This window comes from Eutrigla gurnardus, assembly GCF_963514095.1.
Source record: "Eutrigla gurnardus genome assembly, chromosome: 22".
Taxonomy (NCBI): Eukaryota; Metazoa; Chordata; class Actinopteri; order Perciformes; family Triglidae; genus Eutrigla; species Eutrigla gurnardus.
The window spans coordinates 4,800,716-4,822,618 of NC_139933.1; the positions used below are offsets into that span (position 1 = coordinate 4,800,716).

The 21,903-nt window shown below is 43.8% G+C and overlaps 2 protein-coding genes across 8 annotated transcripts; one reads left to right on the forward strand and one right to left on the reverse strand.

Annotated features, from left to right (window-relative positions):
- Positions 1-411: 411 nt before the first annotated feature.
- On the reverse strand, positions 412-17,062 carry rnf157 (ring finger protein 157). 4 transcript variants are annotated; one of them, XM_084002039.1, is made up of 20 exons: positions 16,346-17,056; positions 13,339-13,457; positions 10,743-10,831; positions 10,130-10,279; positions 9,917-10,034; positions 9,743-9,809; positions 9,618-9,661; positions 9,095-9,142; positions 8,872-8,943; positions 8,577-8,736; positions 8,168-8,280; positions 7,842-8,074; positions 7,495-7,597; positions 7,017-7,125; positions 5,971-6,185; positions 5,778-5,840; positions 5,641-5,689; positions 2,970-3,080; positions 1,945-1,979; positions 977-1,115 (listed from the first exon to the last, which is right to left on the reverse strand). In XM_084002039.1, exons 1-19 carry the CDS (start codon positions 16,431-16,433, stop codon positions 1,945-1,947), a joined length of 1,986 nt encoding a protein of 661 aa, XP_083858165.1. In that variant the 5' UTR covers positions 16,434-17,056; the 3' UTR covers positions 977-1,115. The 4 variants fall into 4 exon arrangements, with proteins under 4 accessions (XP_083858164.1, XP_083858163.1, XP_083858165.1 ...); XM_084002038.1 differs by lacking the exon at positions 1,945-1,979 and having other exon boundaries at positions 412-1,115; positions 5,971-6,086; positions 16,346-17,062; XM_084002037.1 differs by lacking the exon at positions 1,945-1,979 and having other exon boundaries at positions 412-1,115; positions 16,346-17,057.
- A 409-nt stretch (positions 17,063-17,471) lies between these two features.
- On the forward strand, positions 17,472-20,717 carry srsf2a (serine and arginine rich splicing factor 2a). 4 transcript variants are annotated; one of them, XR_014596522.1, is made up of 4 exons: positions 17,472-18,031; positions 18,373-19,407; positions 19,678-19,760; positions 20,242-20,717. XR_014596522.1 is itself a non-coding variant. In XM_084002042.1 (3 exons), the coding sequence occupies exons 1-2, from the start codon at positions 17,670-17,672 to the stop codon at positions 18,698-18,700; spliced, it is 690 nt and encodes a 229-aa protein (XP_083858168.1). In that variant the 5' UTR covers positions 17,472-17,669; the 3' UTR covers positions 18,701-18,724; positions 19,101-19,662. The 4 variants fall into 4 exon arrangements, 2 of the variants coding, with proteins under 2 accessions (XP_083858168.1, XP_083858167.1); XR_014596523.1 differs by having other exon boundaries at positions 18,373-18,724; XM_084002042.1 differs by lacking the exons at positions 19,678-19,760; positions 20,242-20,717 and having other exon boundaries at positions 18,373-18,724; positions 19,101-19,662.
- The last annotated feature ends 1,186 nt before the right edge of the window (positions 20,718-21,903 follow it).

Below are 21,903 nucleotides of genomic sequence, written 5' to 3' on the forward strand. Positions count from 1 at the left end.
AATACTGACATGCTAAGATGGAGCTGCAGAAGGAGAGGATGGCGATGTGTGTCCGTTTGCGTGTGTTTGGAGAACCAGTTCAGGGTTCAAAGTTCTTGTTTAATTCCAGTTTAGATGACGGTTTAAATGTCTCGTACATTCCCCTTCTGAGAGATCCACGTTCATCGTCCTACATTCTCGGTAAAATGTCCTTTTTTCTCGTCGTTTTCAGTCCATTTCTGTTCATTTTGGCCGCCATTTTTTTTGGGCTATTTCGCCGCTTTACAAGTCCGACCGCTTCTGCATTCACATTCAGCAGCGGCTGTTTGAGAATCGTGGCGGGGATGAGAGGGAAAAACATCAGCAGAGGTCGAAAGCTGCATGCGAAGTTGAGACGGGAGCTCCGTGATCCGAAGAGAGCGAGAGAGTCAGCGAGTTTTAGTCCACTAAGATAAGGTAGTCCGGTGTGAGCTGACTTTTTAAATAGTGTCAGAAAAACTCGTTCAACATACAGTTTATAAGAGAGCAGAAGAAGTACGTTAGTTATAAATCAGATTGCCGATCACAGTAGCCCCTGACTGTTTGGCTGGTAATAGAGGAGAGGGAAGGAGCAGCATGTATTTTTCTAGAGATAGTGTCACGATACACAGCTCTCATTGGTTAGACCTAAAGGTAATAAATAATAATGTAGCAGGAGGCTAATTAATCCCACAACAAGTAAGGTCACAGACAAAGAAAAGAAGAAAACATAAGACCTGTGATGCCCTCCCGTTCCTCTTCCCTCCTCTTTCTACTCCAGCAACACAATCAATCCAGGAAGTGTTCACACAGATGGAAAGGTGGAGGTGGAGGTGGGGGTGGGGGTTCCCTGCTCAGTGAGGACAGTATCCAGTGATGCAGCACTATGGCAGGGTAAGAAGTAAGAACTGACTCTGGACGGAGACGTCTGTGTGTTTGTGTGTGTGTGTGTGTGTGCGTTTTAGTGTGTTACACAATGAGTGGTCCGTGGCGAGGATGTTTCGGACTCTGGCCGTCCCTGTTCTCGGGCCCCTGCTCCTCCAGGTTAATGTTGCTGGTGGAGGTGTGGTGGGGGCGGGGCTCTAAAACAGGCCTGTAGCCCCCGAGGTACATCAGACCTAAAGGGGAAGAGAAGGCAGGGAGAGAGAGAGAGGGAAAGAGGGTTATGTTGCTCTTGAGGACACAGTTGTATTTCACCAAGACCTGACACGGGAGGAAAAGACTGTGTTGCTCATTTTTCTACTAAAACGATAATATAATTTTATCATCATGCCTTTTTCCCCAACCAACCATTGATCTCGATGCTGCCAACTCCTAATATCGCATGACAGCAGTGGATGAACACACTTTTGAATGGAGACTAATGTCTAAAGATGCGTGTGACGCCACGGGACTCGATCCCGTACGTTTGCCTCTACAAACATACTAAATGTAAATTCCCTCTCTCTTCTCATCTTCTGAAGCATTTAAATATTTTGATGACTCATCCTGCAGCTTGGCCGCTCTAGAGGCAGGACAATAATCAATATATATATGCATCATACTCTGCATTTCATCTTGGTTGTTGAACAAACACAATAATATTCTATATAATTTGGACCCATGAACATTACATTTTGAATGCATTACACGACCCTGACTCACAGTGAATAACGGTAAATATCAGCCAGGGCATGACATTAATTATTGAGAGTTTTAGGTCTCGACCACAAGGAACATGAATAATGAATAACATCAGCACTGAAAGCTGCCTCACCTCAGAAAAAATAAATACCGCACAAAAAGAGCATCACATTATATTTGATTACTGAATGGAATCATCTTAAATAAAACATGATAAACGGATCAAAGGGGTAATTAAATAAAATATTGTGATCGTTATGGTGCATGCAAACTGTGATATATGACCCCCGGTGTCTGATCTACCATCTAGCCATAACTCCATACCTAGTCCTCAATGTGCACTGGGCACGACTCCTCATCTGTCCATCCGAAAGAAGGCGAAAGAAGGAAGAGAGCGAGAGACACCGGAGAGGAGAGAGAAAGAACAGAGAGGTGGGAAGGGAAATGTCCAGGAAAAGACAGCAGAAGACATGAAGAATGACGGGAGGGGGGGGAGAGAAACAAGAGAGATAACAGAACACTTTTACGACACAGAAAGAGAAAACATGTCACACCATCCACCATAAAAGACCAAAGGGGTGACGTTCAAGGAGATGGAGGTAAATCAGGGAGGTTTTGAGCGATGAGAAGGATGCAGAGCTTAAAGGCTGCGAGGCAACTTTGAACCCTAAATTACTCGACTGTAAATTAAACATCCAAAACGTCCAGTAAATAAGGAGCAAAGTAGCCCGTCGAGTGCTACGAAGCAGGGAGGGGGATAAGGAGAGGACGGGGAGGGAGGATGGAGGGGCGTGTGAATGGGGGGTTGCAGATGTTTGGCAAAGCGGCTCGGAGCTGGCAGACGCTGAACATGAACGTCAAACTCTGGGATGGACTGCACTCTCTTTTCTTCTCTCTCTCTCACACGCTAACAGAAAACACAGCATGCAGAAGGTGCTCTTCAGACACTCATCACACACACACACACACACACACAGGAACACACCAGGGCTTCAGCTAAAGGAGGGAGAGGAGGGAGAGAGTGCACAGCTAACCAGCACCGAAGAAGCAATGAAGCACCACAACAACACCAGAGGGTAGGGATGAAGAGAAGAAGAGAAGCTCCAGATCTTCATGCTGGGCAAAGATGCTACAAAAACTCCTCTCTGGTCCCCAACAGCAACTAAATCAGTTTTTCTTATTTCTTTCTGGCTTCTATGTGCATTAGCGTGTTGCTAACGTGCTGGAAATCCTCTGTTACCCTCCTCATCTTCCTCCCCTCCTTCATCCCCCCCCCCCACCTGCTCCCCTCGCTCTCATGCCCAGTCCTCAGTTCTCATCGGTCCATGTTCGAGAGGTATGCCACTCACCGGCGAATCGGCTGTCGGAAGCCTGCTCATTATCCAACCCCAAAGAGGGCGTGTCACAGAGGGCGACGCCCTGATTGTTATTGGCCAACTCTGGACACCTGCTCCGCCCACCTGCAAGCGAGGGCAAAGGTCAAACAAGAGCAGCCAGGCACAGCGGGGGTGGGGGGGGACAGGCAGGGTGAGGGAGGGAGGGAGGGAGGGTGTCAGAGATGATGGGGGGGGAGGTCGGCCATGCTGGAACGGCATTAATAAAAATGATAAATGATAGAATATTTCTGGAGTGTTTACAGGCAAGAACACAACAAGGGACGTTCATCTTGCTCTCTACATTACCATCAATATATCAGGAGGGATTTGTGAATTTTCTGTCTTCAAACTGGCAGTTTGGGCCTTTTTCCAGGTGTATATTAATTTATCGGTTAGTTAATTATTCGTTCAAACAGCAGCATGACTGAAAAAGTATCAGGGTTGGAGAATATGATTGCATATTCATACAAAAAGTTGCTATAACATTTATATTTTTGTAGGTTGTGACTTTAATATCTCTCATCATGTTTAGTTAATGTGGGCAATATTTTATATGATCTTTGCATTGGTTTGCCTTTAATTCATTGGACTGCTGCATTATTTAAAAGTTTTAATTGTTTTTTCTCCCTGATAATGATAACATGTATCATGATTGATGGTTAAATTGCCCATATCTAGATTTTTCAAATATTTGATATTACCAGATTAACCACACTTAAATTTAGCTTTCGAAAACAAATAATAACAAATAATCATAAACAAATATCTTATCATATATTTAATGTTTTTTTTGTTTCAAAGCTGCCACTCTACCATCCTATTAATTTATCGGCCATCAATCAACACAGAGTTTACAGTGTATTTCCTCATTAGTTGGGTTAGCCTACAAATGAGACAGAAATATTAACATAAACTGTCTGGAGAAGCGGTTTTTTTTTTCCTGCCTTTTCCAGCGTGGCCAGATAACACTGACATGTGTGAATACGTGCCTCATGCCTGCAGCAAGGCTGTGAATGTGCAAGCCCAGTGAGTGTGTGTGTGTGTGTGTGTGTGTGCTAATGAGGAAGAAGGCGACTGGGTGATTGGCAGCTCAGCACAGAGACACAGACAGGGAACATACAGAAGCTGTCTGGCAGCGCTGGTGCAGATGCAAACATAACATCCCACAGCGCGTGTGCACATTCACAGTCTGTCAGGCAGCACAGCTCCCCTCGCCTCCTGAAGAACTCAAAGGTCATTCGGTAACTCACAGGTGCACAGGTAGATCGATTCAGTCTTGCCCCAGGTGTCACACACACACACACACACACACACACACACACACACACACACACACACACACACACACACACACACACACACACACACACACACACACACACACACACACACACACACACACACACTCCACAAAGAAACTAATTCACATCGACACTTTTTCTGTTTAGTGAAGGAAGCCTCGTTGTTTTCGCTTCAAACCTTACTGGTCATTGACTCACACTCTCCGTACAGCACAACACTTTCTTTAGCACTCCATCACTCTCTCTTTCTCACACATAGACAAACACACACACACACACACACACACAGATGGAGCATGAAGAAGCTTTCCCTTCATGATGCAGCAGCTTAAAAAAAAATGGTGCAGAGCAAACACATAAATGAAATACCTCGTAAAGTAAGTCCACATGCACGCATGCACATGTACTTATTGAATACAAATATTTATATAGAGTTGGATGTCATGCAAATGCAAGTCAGTAGGCCGGAGTGCAGCAGAACCTCATCTATACAACACAGGATGCACATATTTCCTGTTTGCCAAGAGGAAGAATGCTCCGAACGATTTCTCCTGCTAATTGCTCGATTACCGGTCATTCAGTTCCACAATAAGGAAACACTGATTGTTATATAAACGGAGATTGTTAATGAAAAAGCCACTGTCAGCTGTGTAATAATCCAGGGGTGGATCATCTGAAGGATGCCAGGTTGGTATCAGTTTAGTCTTTTATTAGCTTTAATTATGTTTTGTGTTGTTTTGCTAAACCACAATTACTAGTTTTCTTTTCTTTTTTTTTTTACACACATAAAGTTATTAAAAGGCACCATTGCTGAGTTTGTGGTTTCACTCTCAGAGTAATGGAGGCCAAGTCTTTAAATTCATTTTCTAAAGTAAAACAATTTTATATGTTTGCAGTGTTGACATCAGAGTCAAGGAGTCAACAGGTCTGGAATTAATTCAAGTCATTTCAGTATTTTAATTAAATCTCAAGAGCTCGGCCTTCACTGCAAAGTAGACGGAGGTTCTCGTGCACCCAGACCGCGTGTGAAGCCATTCACTCTGGTTCAGATACTGCATGTTACAGTGGTTTCAGCCAACATCACGTGCATTTGGAAAGGGACTGCCCCATCTAGAGGACAATATCTGACATGGGATCCCTTTGTTTTGAAAGGGTTGTCATCACTCGGCCATGACTCAAAAAGATATACCGACAGCAACAAAATATTCGGTCGACCACTCGGTCCACAATGTACGGTTTGGATGAAAAGCTGTATTTCTTTTTCACATGGCCTGAGAGCAACAACATGCAGAGGGAGGTGAGAGGTCAGGGGTGAAAGGTGGAGGGATGGTCGCCATAGTTACCTTTTCCATTAGAAGGAGAGGAGCAGTCCTCTTCAGTGACATCGTTTCCCTGGTGAAAACAGAACAGTTGGCTTTGTAAGACTTTATTTAAGTTGGATAAATACATAAAATGTGCATTAATCACCCCCTGCTCTCACCTCTGAGTCCTGCTCTTCAAGAGCTACTGAGTAGTTTTGTTCCTTTGGCTCCTGGGAAAACTCCTGAATGAAAGAAAAGACACACAGGGAGGCAGTCCGATGAGGAGAAAACCCGGTTATGATAAATCTCAGGATCTTGCGGCCGTTTTCTCCTCCATCCATCAATCCATCCCGCCATCGCCGGATGCCTCACCCCGTCCTGCTGCGACGGTCCTCGGCTCTCCATGGGGGCATCCTGGTTCTCCTCGCCCTCAGCATCTCCCCCCTCGTCCCCCCCGGGCTCGCCTTCCGCCCCGGCCAGGTAGGACCCTGACATGGAGGACATGGTGTCAGTGCTGATGTGGGAGTGCTGCGAGTGGGACGAGGCCATGGACATCACTGACTGGACCAGGCTGCTGCTCACTGGGTCTGACAGACAGACGGAGACACACGTCACGGTTGGGCTTCGGGGTTTGTTTTTTTTTTTTTCCTCTGGATGCCGGGTGAGATTTCCAAAGTGAACCCACTCTCACAGAATTACCAACAGCAGAACACTTATACAACAATGATTGTCCTTTCTGGAACGACTGCATGAGGATTAGCTATGTAGAAGTGATTGTTTCATTCCAGCTGGAATAACAGGCCTCTCTTCCTGTCTTGTGTCGAAAAGCAATCCAGCAGAATTCCCATAAAATCATAATTAAATATCCTCATGACAGGGAAACATGAAATTAAAATTAGCATGCATTGGTATTTATTTGTTTATTAAATAAATATACAAATATTGATATTTGTTGATTATTTGTGCATAAGAGATGTAGATTGAATTATAAATTTAATTTAAAATTTAATTCGTCTTTCTTGCTGTGTGCCGCTGCAGCTTTTACAGTAATCTGATCACAGCATCATGTTCAGACTCGTGTGGTGGAAACGGAAATGTTCATCAGACAACCGTGTAAGATTGCTGCTGAGGCTTTTAGTGACGTCGACATTTTAAATCACTTTTATGTAATAAGATGCACGTCTGAAAGAGGATTTAATACATTATGAGCATCTAGTACAGCGGATACAATATGAAGGACGAAGAAATAATGAAAACATTTTTGTCTTTAGGAAATGAAAGTGATTTGACAGTATTAGGATTTTTGTGGGCTTGCATTGCCATCTTCATGAGGACATTTCTGCTGCTCCAAACAACTCTTTGAAGGTTATGACCTGGTTTTAAGGTGACGGTTCATATTAAGTTTAGGTTAAGTGTACCTTCAGGGGAGGTGATGGTGGAGGAGAGCGGGGTTCCCGTGCAGGACGACTGGTCGATGGCTCCGGACGAGGACAGCGTCAGGTTCTCGCTGTCTGGAGTGACTCCGCTCTGTCAAACAACACAAGCAGCGGTAAGAGAGGAGCTCACAACAGCACACATCCCCCCAAATACACACACACTCACTCACTCACTCACACACACTCACACACTCACACACACACACACTCACACACACTCTCACACACTCTCTCTCTCACACACTCTCTCTCTCTCACACACACACACACACACACACACACACACACTCTCACACACTCTCTCTCTCTCACACACTCACACACACACACACACACACACACACACACACACACACACACACACACACACACACACACACACACACACACACACACACACACACACACACACACACACACACACACACACACACACACACACACACACACACACACACACCTCCTGCTGGTCCACGGCGAGTTTGTGGCGACAGGCCTCCGATTCACTGCACGACTTCTCATCCTCCTCCTCAGGAAGGACAGAGGAATTCTGGGAAAGTGACCTAAGATAAACACCGTAAAGGACAAGCTTCAGACAGAGACTTCATAACAAGAGAGGGTTTGATGTTACTGTACTTTAACAACACAGACATGGACAATTAAAAACGTTTTTTGCTAAAGTAGCACTAAATGCATCTTCATTGAGACGTTGACTGATTAAGAGAAAACAGTCAAAACATTGATTTTTGAATAATAATTTCACGATAATGTCCCCAAAAACAAACATTTACTGTCACTAATACTCACTTCGAACCGCTCTTCTTGAGTTTGAGTCCCTGACTGGAGTTGGAGTGGTCTAGAGGGGAGAGGGAGCGGGCGGGTGCCGGGTGAGGCTCACTGCTGTAGGGCGGCAGCGTTCCAGCGACGTGGCTGGGACCGGAATGGAGAGGAGGAGGATTCACGGAGGAGGTGTTGAGGGGGCCGTTCAACGCCTCCAGGAGAGACACCACCTCGTAGCCAGGTGGGATGTGCTCCGACGCCTGCCAAACGAGGACATGACACTGGTGAGTTTTCTGGGAATATGATCATCATTTCATATTTGCTCGTTTTTTTCTGCGTCAGCTCCGTCTCACCGAGTGTTCCTCCGAGTCAGAGGTCTGTGACGTGATGACGGGGTTAAAGCTGGTTGGTGACAGAGGACTGAGTTTCTTCCTCATGGCTCGGATCTGCAGCAGAGCTCTGAATGCTTAAAGGAAAAATGAGATTTTTTAAAATTTGTCTATCTCATAATAATTGCAATGACATGTAGAGGGATGAATTTGGAGGCTACAATTAATCTAAAAAGGGCCAATGAGCCTGAAGTGCTGTAAAATATGATTAACACTTGAGTCTCTCATTTGATTCCTTGGCTCAAAATATTATACCTTTTCTATTTTAATTAGAAATAGACATTTGAAAAGGGAGCATTAACATCAATTATTTTCTCAGTGGCGGAAAAGCCGTTTCCAAAACACTTATTTTGGAGAGAAGGCGGGAACTCACGCAGTCTGCAGATGGGGCAGCAGTTGGCCTGGTAGCGCAGAGTGTCTGCGCAGGCGTTGCAGAGACACAGGTGTCTGCACGGCAGGATGAGTGTGTCCCGCACGTCTGACAAACACACCACACACTCAGCGCTGTTGTCACTGATCTCATCGTCAGCAACCTGGTTATTAAAAAAAATAAAAATAAAGACAATTTTCAAGACAGACAATTACACTGATCTATTTTACTACGCTGCCTTATCACTTCTGACGCGCTCAAAGAGGATCAGACGGCAAAATCTCTGCCTGATATTTACCTTTGATTCTTGGCTGTTGTATTTGTTCTCTATCCCGTAGATCTCCTGCAGCAGATAACTCACTCCGTCCACCTGGGAGAAGGAAGATATTGAAGAATAAAGGCTGCGGGTCTCATGGGTTCAGGCTTAATGTGCAAAGCTTCTGTATATCTTTGTGTTTTAAAAACATTTTTAAAAAAAAGTTACACAAAAGGAGGAAGGAAAAGGAAATAGGTGTATTTACCACTTGTTTCTGCTTCAGAGGCTTCACACAGTAGCTGCCGTCCATGTGCTGCCAAGGAAAGCAACAGTTGATTACTTCTTTGTCTATTTCATTCAACAATTCTTCCAGGAAGCTTCATTCTTTTTCAAATCCTTTTTATTCTCCGGTAAGTTGGCTGGAAGTGATGTAATGTAGCCCCGCTGCGTTTTATGTGGACTGAGCTCTGCGCTGGACTCCATTTAAAAAAACACCCTTTTATATGCTAGATGCAGTCAGCAACCAGCTTTAAAAGTGACATATGTCAAGAGTGGTTCATGGTGATAACAGCAGTATTTGTTTTACACTATTCAGTTGTATAAAACTCAAAGATATTAGATTTAAAGTCATGGAAAAAGAGGACAAAACACATTTTAGAAGCTGCAAGTGTTTGGCATTTTAAAAAAGTCCTGCTGTTGAGTTGTTTTGGCAATGTCTGCAAAACAGCGAATTCCTGCAGACATATCACGCCTGCCCAAATTCCTCTGATAAAGAACGTCTTTCTTACCTTTTCAAAAGTAGCCAGCAGTATGTGAGAGTGGCCCAAATGTTCTGAAAAGATAAAACACAGCGGACGTCTTTGCTTAACATTCTGCAGCTCTACTCTCACATCAGACCATCGGTGTAACTCACCATCCCCCTCGTCGACGACGGCCTGCACCACCATGGGGAAAACCTCTTTGTCCATATCAAACAGCAGCTGAGAAGAGAAAGTAGATTTTTATATCTGCCCTTGTGCATAAATTGGTTTCACAGCACAGTTCGGCATGCGTCCCAGTATTCAGGCGACAGACACAGGCTGCTTACCTCCTCGTCAGCCCACTCGCTGAGGTTGACGGTGTGAGAGGGCAGACAGAACTGCTGGCACACCCCCCTCTTAAAGTGCACCGTCTCTGACTGCAGAGAGCTGTCCTGGGGCAGGTAACTGCAGGGAAGTAGTAAAAGAAGTATTTAAGGATGTACCTGCTGTGGACAAGTGGTTTTGAGCAGAAATCATTGAAAGAATTGGTTTCCACTTACACTGGCACTCCGTTGTGAAACTCCTCTATGGCCTGGTAGTAGATGGTTATGGCCACCTGTGTGTCAGCGTCGAAGGTGAACTCTACGTTGTAGCAGGCCCGGTTCTTCCCCGCCGCCTCATCACCCGGCAGCTTCAGGTCCTCGCTGCACCTACAGGTAGAGAATAGAACAGCACCCAGACTCCATCAACTTTTGAGAAGAGTTTGAATCGGGGAGTGTGCATCTATAATATGAGGTGTTTTAACACTCAATAATCATAGAGAAATTATCTGCAAAAGATGGATTAATTTATTGTTTGTAATGAACATCAATTATTAACAAAATGCAAATGTCTTAAATCGCTTTTTATGTATTTGTTATAGAATTTTCATGGACATTTTGTGCTTTCATTTTTGTCTTAAACGTTACAATTGGATGTTATATTGCTATGTTTTCTACTTGGGTTTGCCTAAAGACCGTTAAAGTTAGAATTACAAGGGAAAACATGCATATGACACTACGCCTTAAATTAGCTGTTGCGGCTTGTTATGTAAAAGTCAGTGTGAAGTGAGTCAACGGTGGTGTGATGAGGAGTTGCGTATATATATATACTTAGGCGGGTAGGGGTGCGTACCGTACGAGCCGCAGCGTGTCCTTGCGGATGTTTATAAGGCTTCGTAGCGTCTTTACTGGTTCCTGAGGTGGAGGGGCTGCATACGGGAACTGAAAACAACAAAAAAATAAAAATATATAGAAGTAAAATACACGTTATGACACTGAAGAGAAGTAGCATTAATCTTCCCATAAACTGCACTGACATTCCTCTGTTAACCACAGGGAATTCCCAGTTGCCCAGTGACCACGGCTGCTCCCGGTTTAACCTTAACACCAGTGATTGGGTCGGTCAGCACCAGCGAGATCCGTGCTGACAAGTGCTGAGCCGCAGCAAAAAAAATCTGCTCAGGCTGTGTCTTTCCAGGGATGGGGCTGACACTTCAGACAAGCTTTAGGCCCAGTTTTTGCAAACGCTGGGACCACAGGAGCGTAAAACACTCCAGGGTCAAACAGTCCGTATTTCAAGGACCAGATGAAGGGAAGATAAGGATGTGAAAAACCTTCTTTTTCACTCTTGTGACCAACCCAATTATGATCAAAACAATAAAACCCTGGTGTAAAATCGACACATAACCTTCAAATTTGACCCAATCTGTGGTTCACTTCTCAGCACAGCGTTTGAAGCCCCCAGTTCTGCTGACTGAGCGTAAGAGGAGAGCCGAGGTGGTTGGAGGATCGCTGGAGGAGAAACATGCAGGATGTGGTCAGATACCTCCACACTACAAGCCCTCATCTGTCCATGTGTGTGTGTGTGTAGTATATAAGTGTGTTTGTGTGGCTGTGAATAGATCCACATTCAGCTGTTACACATGTGGACTCAGCAGGAGTCACGCCCGTAAACCTACACAAACAAACACACGCAGTAACAGATGCTGAAAGGGACCATTCATTAGGAAACTCACAGGAAACACTGTGGGTCTTATAATCGCATTAAAAATCACGGAAAACGCCGGAGCGGCCATCTGTGATTCATCGCACACGCTAAAATAACAATGTATTGTATGTTGTTTTTCCTTTTCTAATACAGACTGGTAGTTTTCTGCACATAAATCAAATATAGAATGTCAAAATGCGAAGGGAATGTTAATACATCCCACTCTTTTGTGGTTTTCTAAGAGTTTTGAGTTAAATTAACTGTAAATGTGGTAAGCTGCTCCTTTTTTTCCCCCTGTATTGCTTTTATACTTTTGTGGCAGGAGAGGACGTGATGCCTGGGGACATTTCCGTCTTCCCATTGCATCACATACCTGGGCTCCAAGGTGTGAGTTGGAGCTTTCTCTCATTAGCACTGAACACAAAGTGCAGCTGAGCTGGAGTTGTGATCTTGAACGTTATCACAAAATGTCGTTCCCATGGTAGTCCATCAAATAAATGTCCAGACATTTCACCAAAACCCCCCAAAATGTCAACCTCATCATCGCTGTGAAGTCAGATCACCAAAGGTAGCAGGTTTCATCCTCTGGGTACCATGAGCACATTTCAATCCATCAGACGGCTGTTGAGATATTTCAGTCCAGACCAAAGAGGTGGACTGATCGACCGTCATTGCGAGCAACACGACTAAAAGTCCATTTTGTAAATCTCTGCGCTTCACGCAGGAGTGTCTGAAAACCCCTAAATATAGCCGCATCCATTATCATATTTGTAGAGCGGTGCAGGAGACCGAGAACACAACAACTGCGGTCGGCACCATCTGCTTGGAAACCACCAAATATTATATAATGCTGGTAAAGCTCCAGACACACAGAAAAATCACCAGCTGCATCCTGTGCCCACAGGAGGATTATAAACACCCACATAATCGGGAGAAAAACTGCACTCCTAATTTTAGCCCTGGTCTAGACTGAGACAGCAGTCCAACCGAGATTGGCACACGCAGTGATGCAGCAGAGTCACTCCAGATCAGCTTCACGTCGTCAAAGAACGTTCACTCCCTCCAAAGCCTTTTCAGTCTGTGACAAATCATCTCTTTCCTCTTCGGACTCGAGCTCTTTTTAATCCGCAGCTCTCGTTAGTTTGACCTTCAGGGTCACAATGAGGGTTGAACGAACCCTCCGGAGGAGCCGTCGCTTATTAGCTTCTCCGTACGAGGGAGCCTGCAGACTGTCGTTTCATTTTTAATTAGCTTGATAGGATGAGACTTTGAAATAAATTTAAAATCAGTGACAGTCTGAAAGCCTGTTAACGGCCGCCGCGGGAGGCTCGGCTGCTGAAATGTATCGGCTCACGTTGGTCAAGTAATGAATTAGTCGATGGACATGAAATTATTTTGACAATCAAGTCGAGCCTTAAAAAAAGTGCTTTTCTTCTCAGATTCCTGGTTATATATAATTGTTATACATTTTGGTTTGGTTTCATTTCCCAAAACATTGATCAATAATGAAAGTATTCGTTGTTGCAGACCGAGAACCTCACTTATAATCTTCATACAATTCTTGGAGATTGGTAAAAACATGGCCAATGTGTGCCATGTGTGTGAAGTGAAATCTAAAACTCCCCGACAACTCTATCCGCTGAGGAAGCTGGTGTGATGCGATCGAAAGCTCCAGAGCCACCGGTTCAAACGTGTGCTGAGATTGTTGTTTGAGTGAGAGTGTGTGTGTGAGGTCCCCTACCGCCACAGGCCTGGTCCCCAGGAAGTTGAGGTCCGTGTTTTCCCCAAACAGGTAACCCTCCGGATGGGTGGAGTCAAACTTCTCTCCCCCCATGATGAAATGGCTGGCGAAGTAACTCCCTGCACACACGGAATCACACTTTTAAAAACACGCTCGACTCAAAATACATCACATCCTCTGAAAACACAAATCAATGACAAAGACCTCCGTGGTTGTGCTATAGTAGTGGTGAATAATTTCACATACATACAGTTGTTTTTACAGTCAAATTCTCATTCATAGATTCTTGAGATTTCCGTGTTTAATGCAGATCTCTGCGATAGTGTGAAGAATATGACACTTGATTTTGGTAAATATTTAAATAGGTTAATTGTTCAAAAAGTGAAGCAAATCAACTGGCAGTGAACTATTATCAGCCTCAATTTTCTGATTATTAAATGGTTAATGTTGTACCTATTTTACCCTTTTTCACTTTTTATGAGAAAATAAGGTTTTGACAAAAACAAATACAACATTTTTTGCAAAAATCCACCAACCTGACACTTTACTAGCATGAAACATTAATATTTCCCTTAGAATCTGAACCATTTAGCTGGCACCATTATCCACAGACACCTCCAGTCACTGCAAAAGCCCAGTTATGTCAAGGTTTGCATCCTAAATCGTGCAGATAAGACAACAAATGACAGGAAAAGATAGAGTTGTTTCTCTTTTCTGATTTCAAGAAAAGCAAGTCCTGAAAGGGATCTGTGGTTGCATTCTGGCTGAAGTTGGGTTGTTACTGGGTGTACTACAGCTCCACAGTCTGTTTACCAAGACGTTGGGTCGATGACCACAACACTAAACAGACGTCCTTGCCTTTTAAATCACAGGGTGACCTAATATCATAAGTCCGTAATAGTGGTTCATGTTTAAATACATGCTGGACAGGCAGGTCGTCTGGCATCTCTCACACCTGTTAACGCTGGAGGGGGGGGTTGGATGCTCTGACATTAAAAGCCATTCACACTGTGGAAAAAAAAAAAATCCACTAGCCGTCAAATCATGAACTAAAAAAAGCCACAATGACGACACTCTCTCTCTGTCTTCGTCACCGTATTATTATTTACAGCAGTTGGGAGAGGCTGGCTGGGCCGAGGAGGCTTTTGTCACCAGATCCCAGAAACAGGAACTGGGTCTGACAGATCGGTTTCACTAGCAGCCACCGCCGCCACCACCACCACACTGCAACCAGGGCCGTCTCATTACAAATTCACCCAGCCTCTGACTAATTGAGCTAAATTATGGTGAGAGGGGTGTTAATGGCAGCCACCAGCCAACAATCTTTGTTCTCCTACCTCCAGCACATAATGTCACTGCAGATCTAAGTTATTACTGCGATATCAAAATAACCCAACACGTCACATCTGCCTATAATAAAACTCTACGTCTATTCCCAGAGTCTGTTCCAGGTCTCATTGTGTAAGAGATGTTCATTTACTTAATGGCTTTGCTGATGACAGAAGTGAAAAGCAATTACATTATTTGTCCATACGATTGTGTGACGGCATTATTGGATTACAATCCCTGGTGGGAGATGAACCAAGTGATGCAATTAGAAAATGTCACATAGGGGGACAATAACAAGACAGATTCAAAACCCAGAGGTCATCTTGAGGTGTTAAGGATAGTTTGTGTGTTGGTGAACCGGGTTTGAGGGAGTACGGTTTGATATATTACACTAAATATAGTTTGAAATGTTTTGATGCGGGTGCCAGTACCTGAAATTTCATATCCGTGGACCTTTAAAGCATTTTAAAAACTGAGGAAAACCTCTAAAATACAACAATGTATTATGTTTATATTAGAACAAACAGTGGTAAAATAACTTAGGAGGATACGAATCTGATGGATATTAGATGGGTTATTATTCTGTGCTGAAACAATTAGGCATTTGACAGAATATTAAGTGATTTTTTAAACAAAAAGGCAAAAATATTTCCAGCTTTTTTCTGGTTTCAAACGTGAATTTTTGCTGGTTTTCTTATTTTTTTTTATAATAAACTGAATATCTTTCTGTTTTGGACTTGTCTTCTGGGAAATTATGGTGGAAATTGATCACTATTTTCTAATGTTTTATAGACTACACAATTACTCAAAACAAAACAAGAAAAAAATTAAAGATAAATTGATAATGATCACATTTGATACCTGTGACAGCGATCTAATAAAATTGTATATATTTGTCTTTAAATTGTTTAGTCAAACGGCACATTAATCAATAACTTTGAAGTTATAATAATTTAATTGAGTTTTTCTGCATTTCTCTGTATTATGTTACTAAATTTTGAGCAGTTTAAAGATGTTGAGCTCACTGACATTTTATATTGCAAAAGGGATCCACAAATTAAAAGGATAATGAAAATATTATTAGCTGCAGTCCTAATGACTAAAAAAACTACCGTAAGTAATTTACACTGAACACGCCAAAAACTTCCACTTCTAATGATGAGGTCTTTTCATTTTCACCCCCCCTCCCTGGGATCCATCATGACTTATTTATTTTACAGACAGACTTGAGGCAGACATGATGCCATCAAATCCAGCTCATCATAGAGGATATAATATATCCCAGGTATGTATCAGACACTATACAAATAGATAGAAATATAAAAAAACGTGTATAATGAACGTGTAAAAACGTAAATATGTTGCTGTCATTATCCCATCCTGGACATTTAGACACTGCATTGCCAACACACAATCATATGTAATAAATCAAAATCAATAAGGGAAATGTACAATATGTACAATCAAGGGGGGATTAAGTAGAAAGGAAGACACTGGTGGTCCCCCTCTTTTCTCCACAGGTAGCTACTCCAGGTTGGAGGCTCAAATGCCCCGTAGGCCTGCAGCTACAAGGTAAGGTGGTGATGGTTTTTGATGGCGATTCAAAGCACGCGAACCAAAACCCATCTGCATTCAGTTCCACCCGCCCCGGAGCCCGACCTGTTGTACGGTGACTTACCAGATTTCGGCGGATAACGGTACACCGAGCTGGACGGAATGTCCACTTCTTCCACGCCTATGTTTTGTCTGCTTGTTAAAGCTCCCATTTCCAGTCAAGTGAAGACAACGCGGATTAACGGGCATAACAGTCCAGCTTCGCTTCTGTTCCGTCCCCCCCTTTTTTTTTTTTTTTTATAAATGATTTTACTCGCTATCATTTAATCCGGTTCTCGCTGTCCCAGCGTCCATGTCTGTCGGGTGCGAGCCCCGCCGTGAATGTGACCGTCCTGGGGGATTAGTAGTTGTTCTCCAGTTGCTTATCCCTCCCCCTGGTCAGCGGCTCGGGGTTTTTTTTTTTTTTTTTAAGGCAGAAAAAGCCGCTGTAGTCCCTTTAAAAGCGCGGAGGTGCTCTCATGGTGCGCTGCAGTCAATCAGAGCGGATGAAAATGGAAGAAAAAAAATCTCCGCGGCTGATTTTACTGTACGGGCGAGTGAGCGGCTCTAAACAACAGCCGTGTAGTCGTCGACATCTTCCGGCCCCGCTGGATGTTGATCACACATCCCCGGTGCTTCTGGTTGTCGGATCCTGTCAAAGAGGTCTGAGGCTCCCCATGACGTCAGGCAGGAATAAAAATCCGGGGCCGTGGTTTTTTTTGCGCAGTCCCCCTCTCTCACCAGCAGCAAGCTAGTGCCGACCCACTTTGTAACGTGACCTTCCTACGCCTAATGTGCGAGTGGCGCCGCTGACTGCAGTGCAGGGAGGACGGCTCTGTGGAATACAGCAAGCAAAAAAAAAAAAAAAACTACATTACCCGCTGGACATTAAAACCCGAACGACAGGGCAGACTGGCGCTGCGATAAAAGCATTTTTTTCGCAACAAGTAGGAACAAAAAATAAAAACTGACGCAGCAATAATTGATAAACTGGGGAAAACAACGCGTTAAGTTATGACAAACAGCTTGCAGGGTATTTTTTGATGACACTAAACGGAACAAAGGCAGAACAACGGTCCATTTCAATAAAGCCGCTAAGAGCGACTCCTCCTCGTCGACAGGGGGCAGTATAACGGTTACGGTTACGGAAGTGTACAGTTGAGCAGCCAATCGGAGCAGGCCAACGCGGGCGCAAAGAAAGGGGAAGGAAGCTTTATTGCCGCCATTTCACGTGAAAGTAACGGAGCGGGGACGACGATCAGTGTCGAACAATTGAAAGTAGTGAGGCGGAATTCGAATCAAACACGTACATTGCGGATTCATAAGTTAGCAGCGAGCGTTTACTTTGCAGTTTGGGCCGAACTGGGTTCGACTTCGCTGGCGCGCTGCGTTGCTTGGAGACGAAGAACATGAGCTACGGAAGGGCGCCGCCAGACGTCGAGGGGATGACCTCCCTGAAAGTGGACAACCTGACTTACCGAACTTCGCCGGAGACTCTACGCCGAGTTTTTGAGAAGTACGGCCGCGTGGGAGATGTGTACATCCCCCGGGACAGGTACACCAAGGAGAGCCGCGGGTTCGCATTCGTGCGGTTCCTCGACAAGCGTGACGCCGAGGACGCCATGGACGCTATGGACGGCGCGCTGCTTGATGGGCGGGAGCTACGGGTGCAGATGGCCCGTTACGGACGACCACCAGACTCCATGTATAGCCGGAGAGGTGCTCCGCCACGCAGATACGGAGGAGGGTATGGCGGACGCAGAAGCAGGAGGTAAATAGTGGTGTGATCAGGCTCCGCTATGGAACTAGTTTATTCTCCAATGTTGCACTGAAAAAAACGTAGTTTTGAATGTTTTCCTGCATAGTATTATATAAACCTTAACATTTCTCAAGTAGCAACACATTGTTGAATCATCCCACGTGATTCCTCATAAGTTATATTGAATTGTGTGTTGTACCTATTTTCATAATTTAGTAATCACATGCATGTTTTTTCTTTTGGTTAATTAATAATTTGGCTAATATATTAGCTGTTCATTAAGAATTTAGTAAATACTACATATTTTGTTTGTTCTTACTGTTGAGTTAAAGTGCCTCTCTCCGTCATCATAGCCGCTCAGGGAGTCCTCGCCGGCGCAGGCGTACCCGCAGCCGCTCCAGGAGCAGAAGCCGTTCCCGATCCAGGAGCCGCCACCACTACAGCCGATCCAGGTCCCACTCCGACTCCAGGTCTAGGTCCCGGTCCAAGTCTAAATCCAAGTCCAAATCCAAGTCCAAGTCCAGGACCCCCCGACGAAGCAAGACAAAGTCTCCCTCCAGATCTCGGTCGTCCAAGTCGAGGAGTCGGACCCCGCCTTCCAACAGAGGGTCCAAATCTAGGTCCCGCTCCAAATCCAAGAGTAGGCCTAAATCCCCAGAAGACAACGGAGCAGAGACATAATCCAGACTTGGACGCAACATGATGGTATTCAGGGGAAAGGGTGGCTTAACTTATCTGCTTAAAATACTATATCTGAGATGGCTATCTGTCATCACTTGGGTTGGTATTCTGCAGTGTTGGTGCAACGTTAGTCACAACTCTGCAGAATCCTGAATGTTTTTAAACGTTAAAAATATGATTGGGACTGATGTAGTGTGCAGTCCTAGTTCTGTGTGTGCTTAACATTGCTTGCATGTTTAGCCAATCTAAAGCGCGCACACAGACAACAACAATAACAAGGACATTTGGGTTGATGTGACCTGTATCACACATTTCAAAATGGGCTTTATAGTGTGTTTGGGAGGGACGTGGGGTGCTTCACTCGAAACGTTCACCTAAATGTGGAATTCTTTCCTCCAAGCTGCGGAGTCCTGTTTGCAAAGAGAGGAGGAGATGGGGGTGTGGCAGTGTGAGAGCAGTTAGTGTGTGACCCGCCCATGTGACCTGCCTGTTGCTGAGAGCGACGGCAGTTGCTAAGGAGCAGGTCACCAAAGGCAACGGTGGTTGCTATGGAGCAGGTCGTCATGGCGGTGGTTCGGGCTGTCAGTTGGTGTATGAGGTGGTGTTGGTGAGGTACGTTCGCAGGGATCACAGGCAGATGCACTGAGCACTGTTCCCACCTGTGCCTGTGGGTTCCTCCGCCTCTCACAAAGGGAACGGACCCCGAGGTTTGTTTTTCAAATTCGCCCGAGTGTAAGAGTTTTGCTAGAGATAGTTTTTTTGGGGGGAAAGGTGTGTAAACAATTAACAAAATTACTATAAATGTTGGGTGTAATTCATGAAGATCGATGTCCAGGAAAACAAATGCTTGATAAATGTTTGTATCAGGGGGAAGAAGATCAGATGAGTTTTGTGTTTAAATATCCAGGTCAGCTGCAGGAGTTGAGAAAGCCATTTTTATTTTGCACTTCTTAATTCAGTTTTGTCTTTCCTTCCAGATCTCGCCTTTGCCGAGGACGTCGGGAAGAGTCTCACATTGAGCAAGTGGACTCCACTATTACCACTGAATGCAGACTGAAAGGTTATTGGAGCTTGGTCTAAAAATGTTTTAAATTCGACTTAATTTACCTAAACAAATTCTGTAACATTGATGTGATCATTGTTTGTAAAGTTGAGCATTTTGAAGGGGCTTTGGAAGCTGTTCATTTAATTTTTATTTTTAAAAAACATTTTGATTACACTTGTATTTGTTCATAAATTTTCCTTTATTAATATAGAATTTCTTTTAATAAAATCCCTTGTTTAACACTCTTTCTAAATTGTTATGAAAGAGTAACATTTTCAGGGTGTCATGTTTGATGTTCAAAGCCTTTATGGCTACATTATACCACGTTTTTTGGTGACTTACTGTACAGTGAGAAAGTATCGCTGTGCCACTTAATTTGTGACTCGCTAATCCAGCGGCATACATTTTCTTTTCTGTCAGATCTCTATTTTCTGTCTGGTTAAAGTTGCTTTCCTATGACTCTAACCCTCTTTCTTGTGTATCTTTTGTGCACTAGGCGCAGTTGTGTAGCAGTTGAGTAATGCTGGTTAGCTGTTAAGATGCGGTGCAGTGCGGTGGTGACATGGTGTGGCGTGTTGCGGTGCTGAGTGCCCGGCGCTGTTCCGGGGCTCGACCCTCCGCTGCTGTTTGCCGGTTTGTAAGCTCACAGGTGTGGCAGATCATCCATCCTCTCCTGTCTTGTGACCTCTCCTTCCCTCCATGTGCTGTACATATACTCTCTACTTCTTCCCTTTTTTTCTCTCTTTATTCTCCCCTCCCCCTACCCTTCTGTGGTTTATCCACTGTTGATAACTGGTTCTGCTGAGTTCGCTTTTTAAAACTTGGTCCAGAGTGACTCCAAGTGAAGGGTTTAAAGGGCAATCCAGGCTGATTAATGAATGCTTTTTGTGTACTTCATTCCTCCTGTGAATCTCTCAAATGTCTTGTAATTGCTTCGGATGAATGCTAATAAACATCTTTGATGTTAATAAATGGTGGAATTTGTCGTGTTTTCTGAACGATTGTTCTCGATAGTTGAATGTATCGTAATCCGGTATTTGCAACACAAGAAGCAACTGCTTCAACGCAGGTGTGAAATAGATTAATAGGTTATTTTCCGTCTACAATAACTAGGAAATTCAGGAGCGTTTGAAGGTGTATTAAATATTTATAGTACCATGTTATCTTTTCAGGAAAATTGAGAAACTATGGGTGGAAGTCAGTTGTTTGCCAATGATGTGAATTACACACATAACTCAAAAGTTCTTAATGCCTTTCATTCAAAAAGGCTTTATCCATCATAGGAATGTCATGCTCTATGCATGTTACACTGATGGACTTAACAGTGAAGTATGAAACAACTTGTGTCCTGCAGTTTTAAGCAATTGTAATAAAAATATAACATTCTTAAATTAAATACACTTTACAACTACGCCTGGTATGATGAGTAGCATCTGGAAGCTAATGAGTGCAGATTATTGTGGTGTCGCTTTAACCTTTTTAAAAAGTATTTTTTCCTAATAACAGCTGAACACATACAAACAGCAGAGATGTTTTTGTCTGGATGGGAAGAAATTTAGACCACAAGATGGAGCTTGTCACAAATTACCACCATCCATATCGAGTCTGGTTGGTGGTCCAGCCAGCACTAAACACATGTTTGATATTGTGATTGATTTGAACCAGACGTTGGCCAAAAAAGTTGTATTTAAAAGATCCAAATACAACATTTTCTATCGTGATGTATCGGGGTTAATTACGGTCAGTGCATCAATAGGGTTTAACCAATACATTTGGAATAGCATTATATGAGAATCAGGTGTGTTATCAAGTAGGTTTTCACATACAAGGAAGATGCTTTGGTATTTGGTGCATAAAAAAGAAGCAGTGAGTGAAAAGAGTACTGTAAAGCTCAATCATCCAAAATGAGGAAAATGGCTAAACATTAATAGAAATGTGTTTTAATGCATTTTTTAAAGAAATATCTGAAAGGGATTATGAGGAAAATATATGTACCACATCCCTGCTGGATGGGAAATCCTTTTTTTTTTTGCCATCAGGAGTTTATTGTCCACATTTATAATCCCGGGTGCAGACTGATTGGAGGGTGCGTCCTCCGGCGAGACCTTTACTCCTGCACCGACTGTAAACCCTGCTTGACTCCCGTCAGCCCGCACAG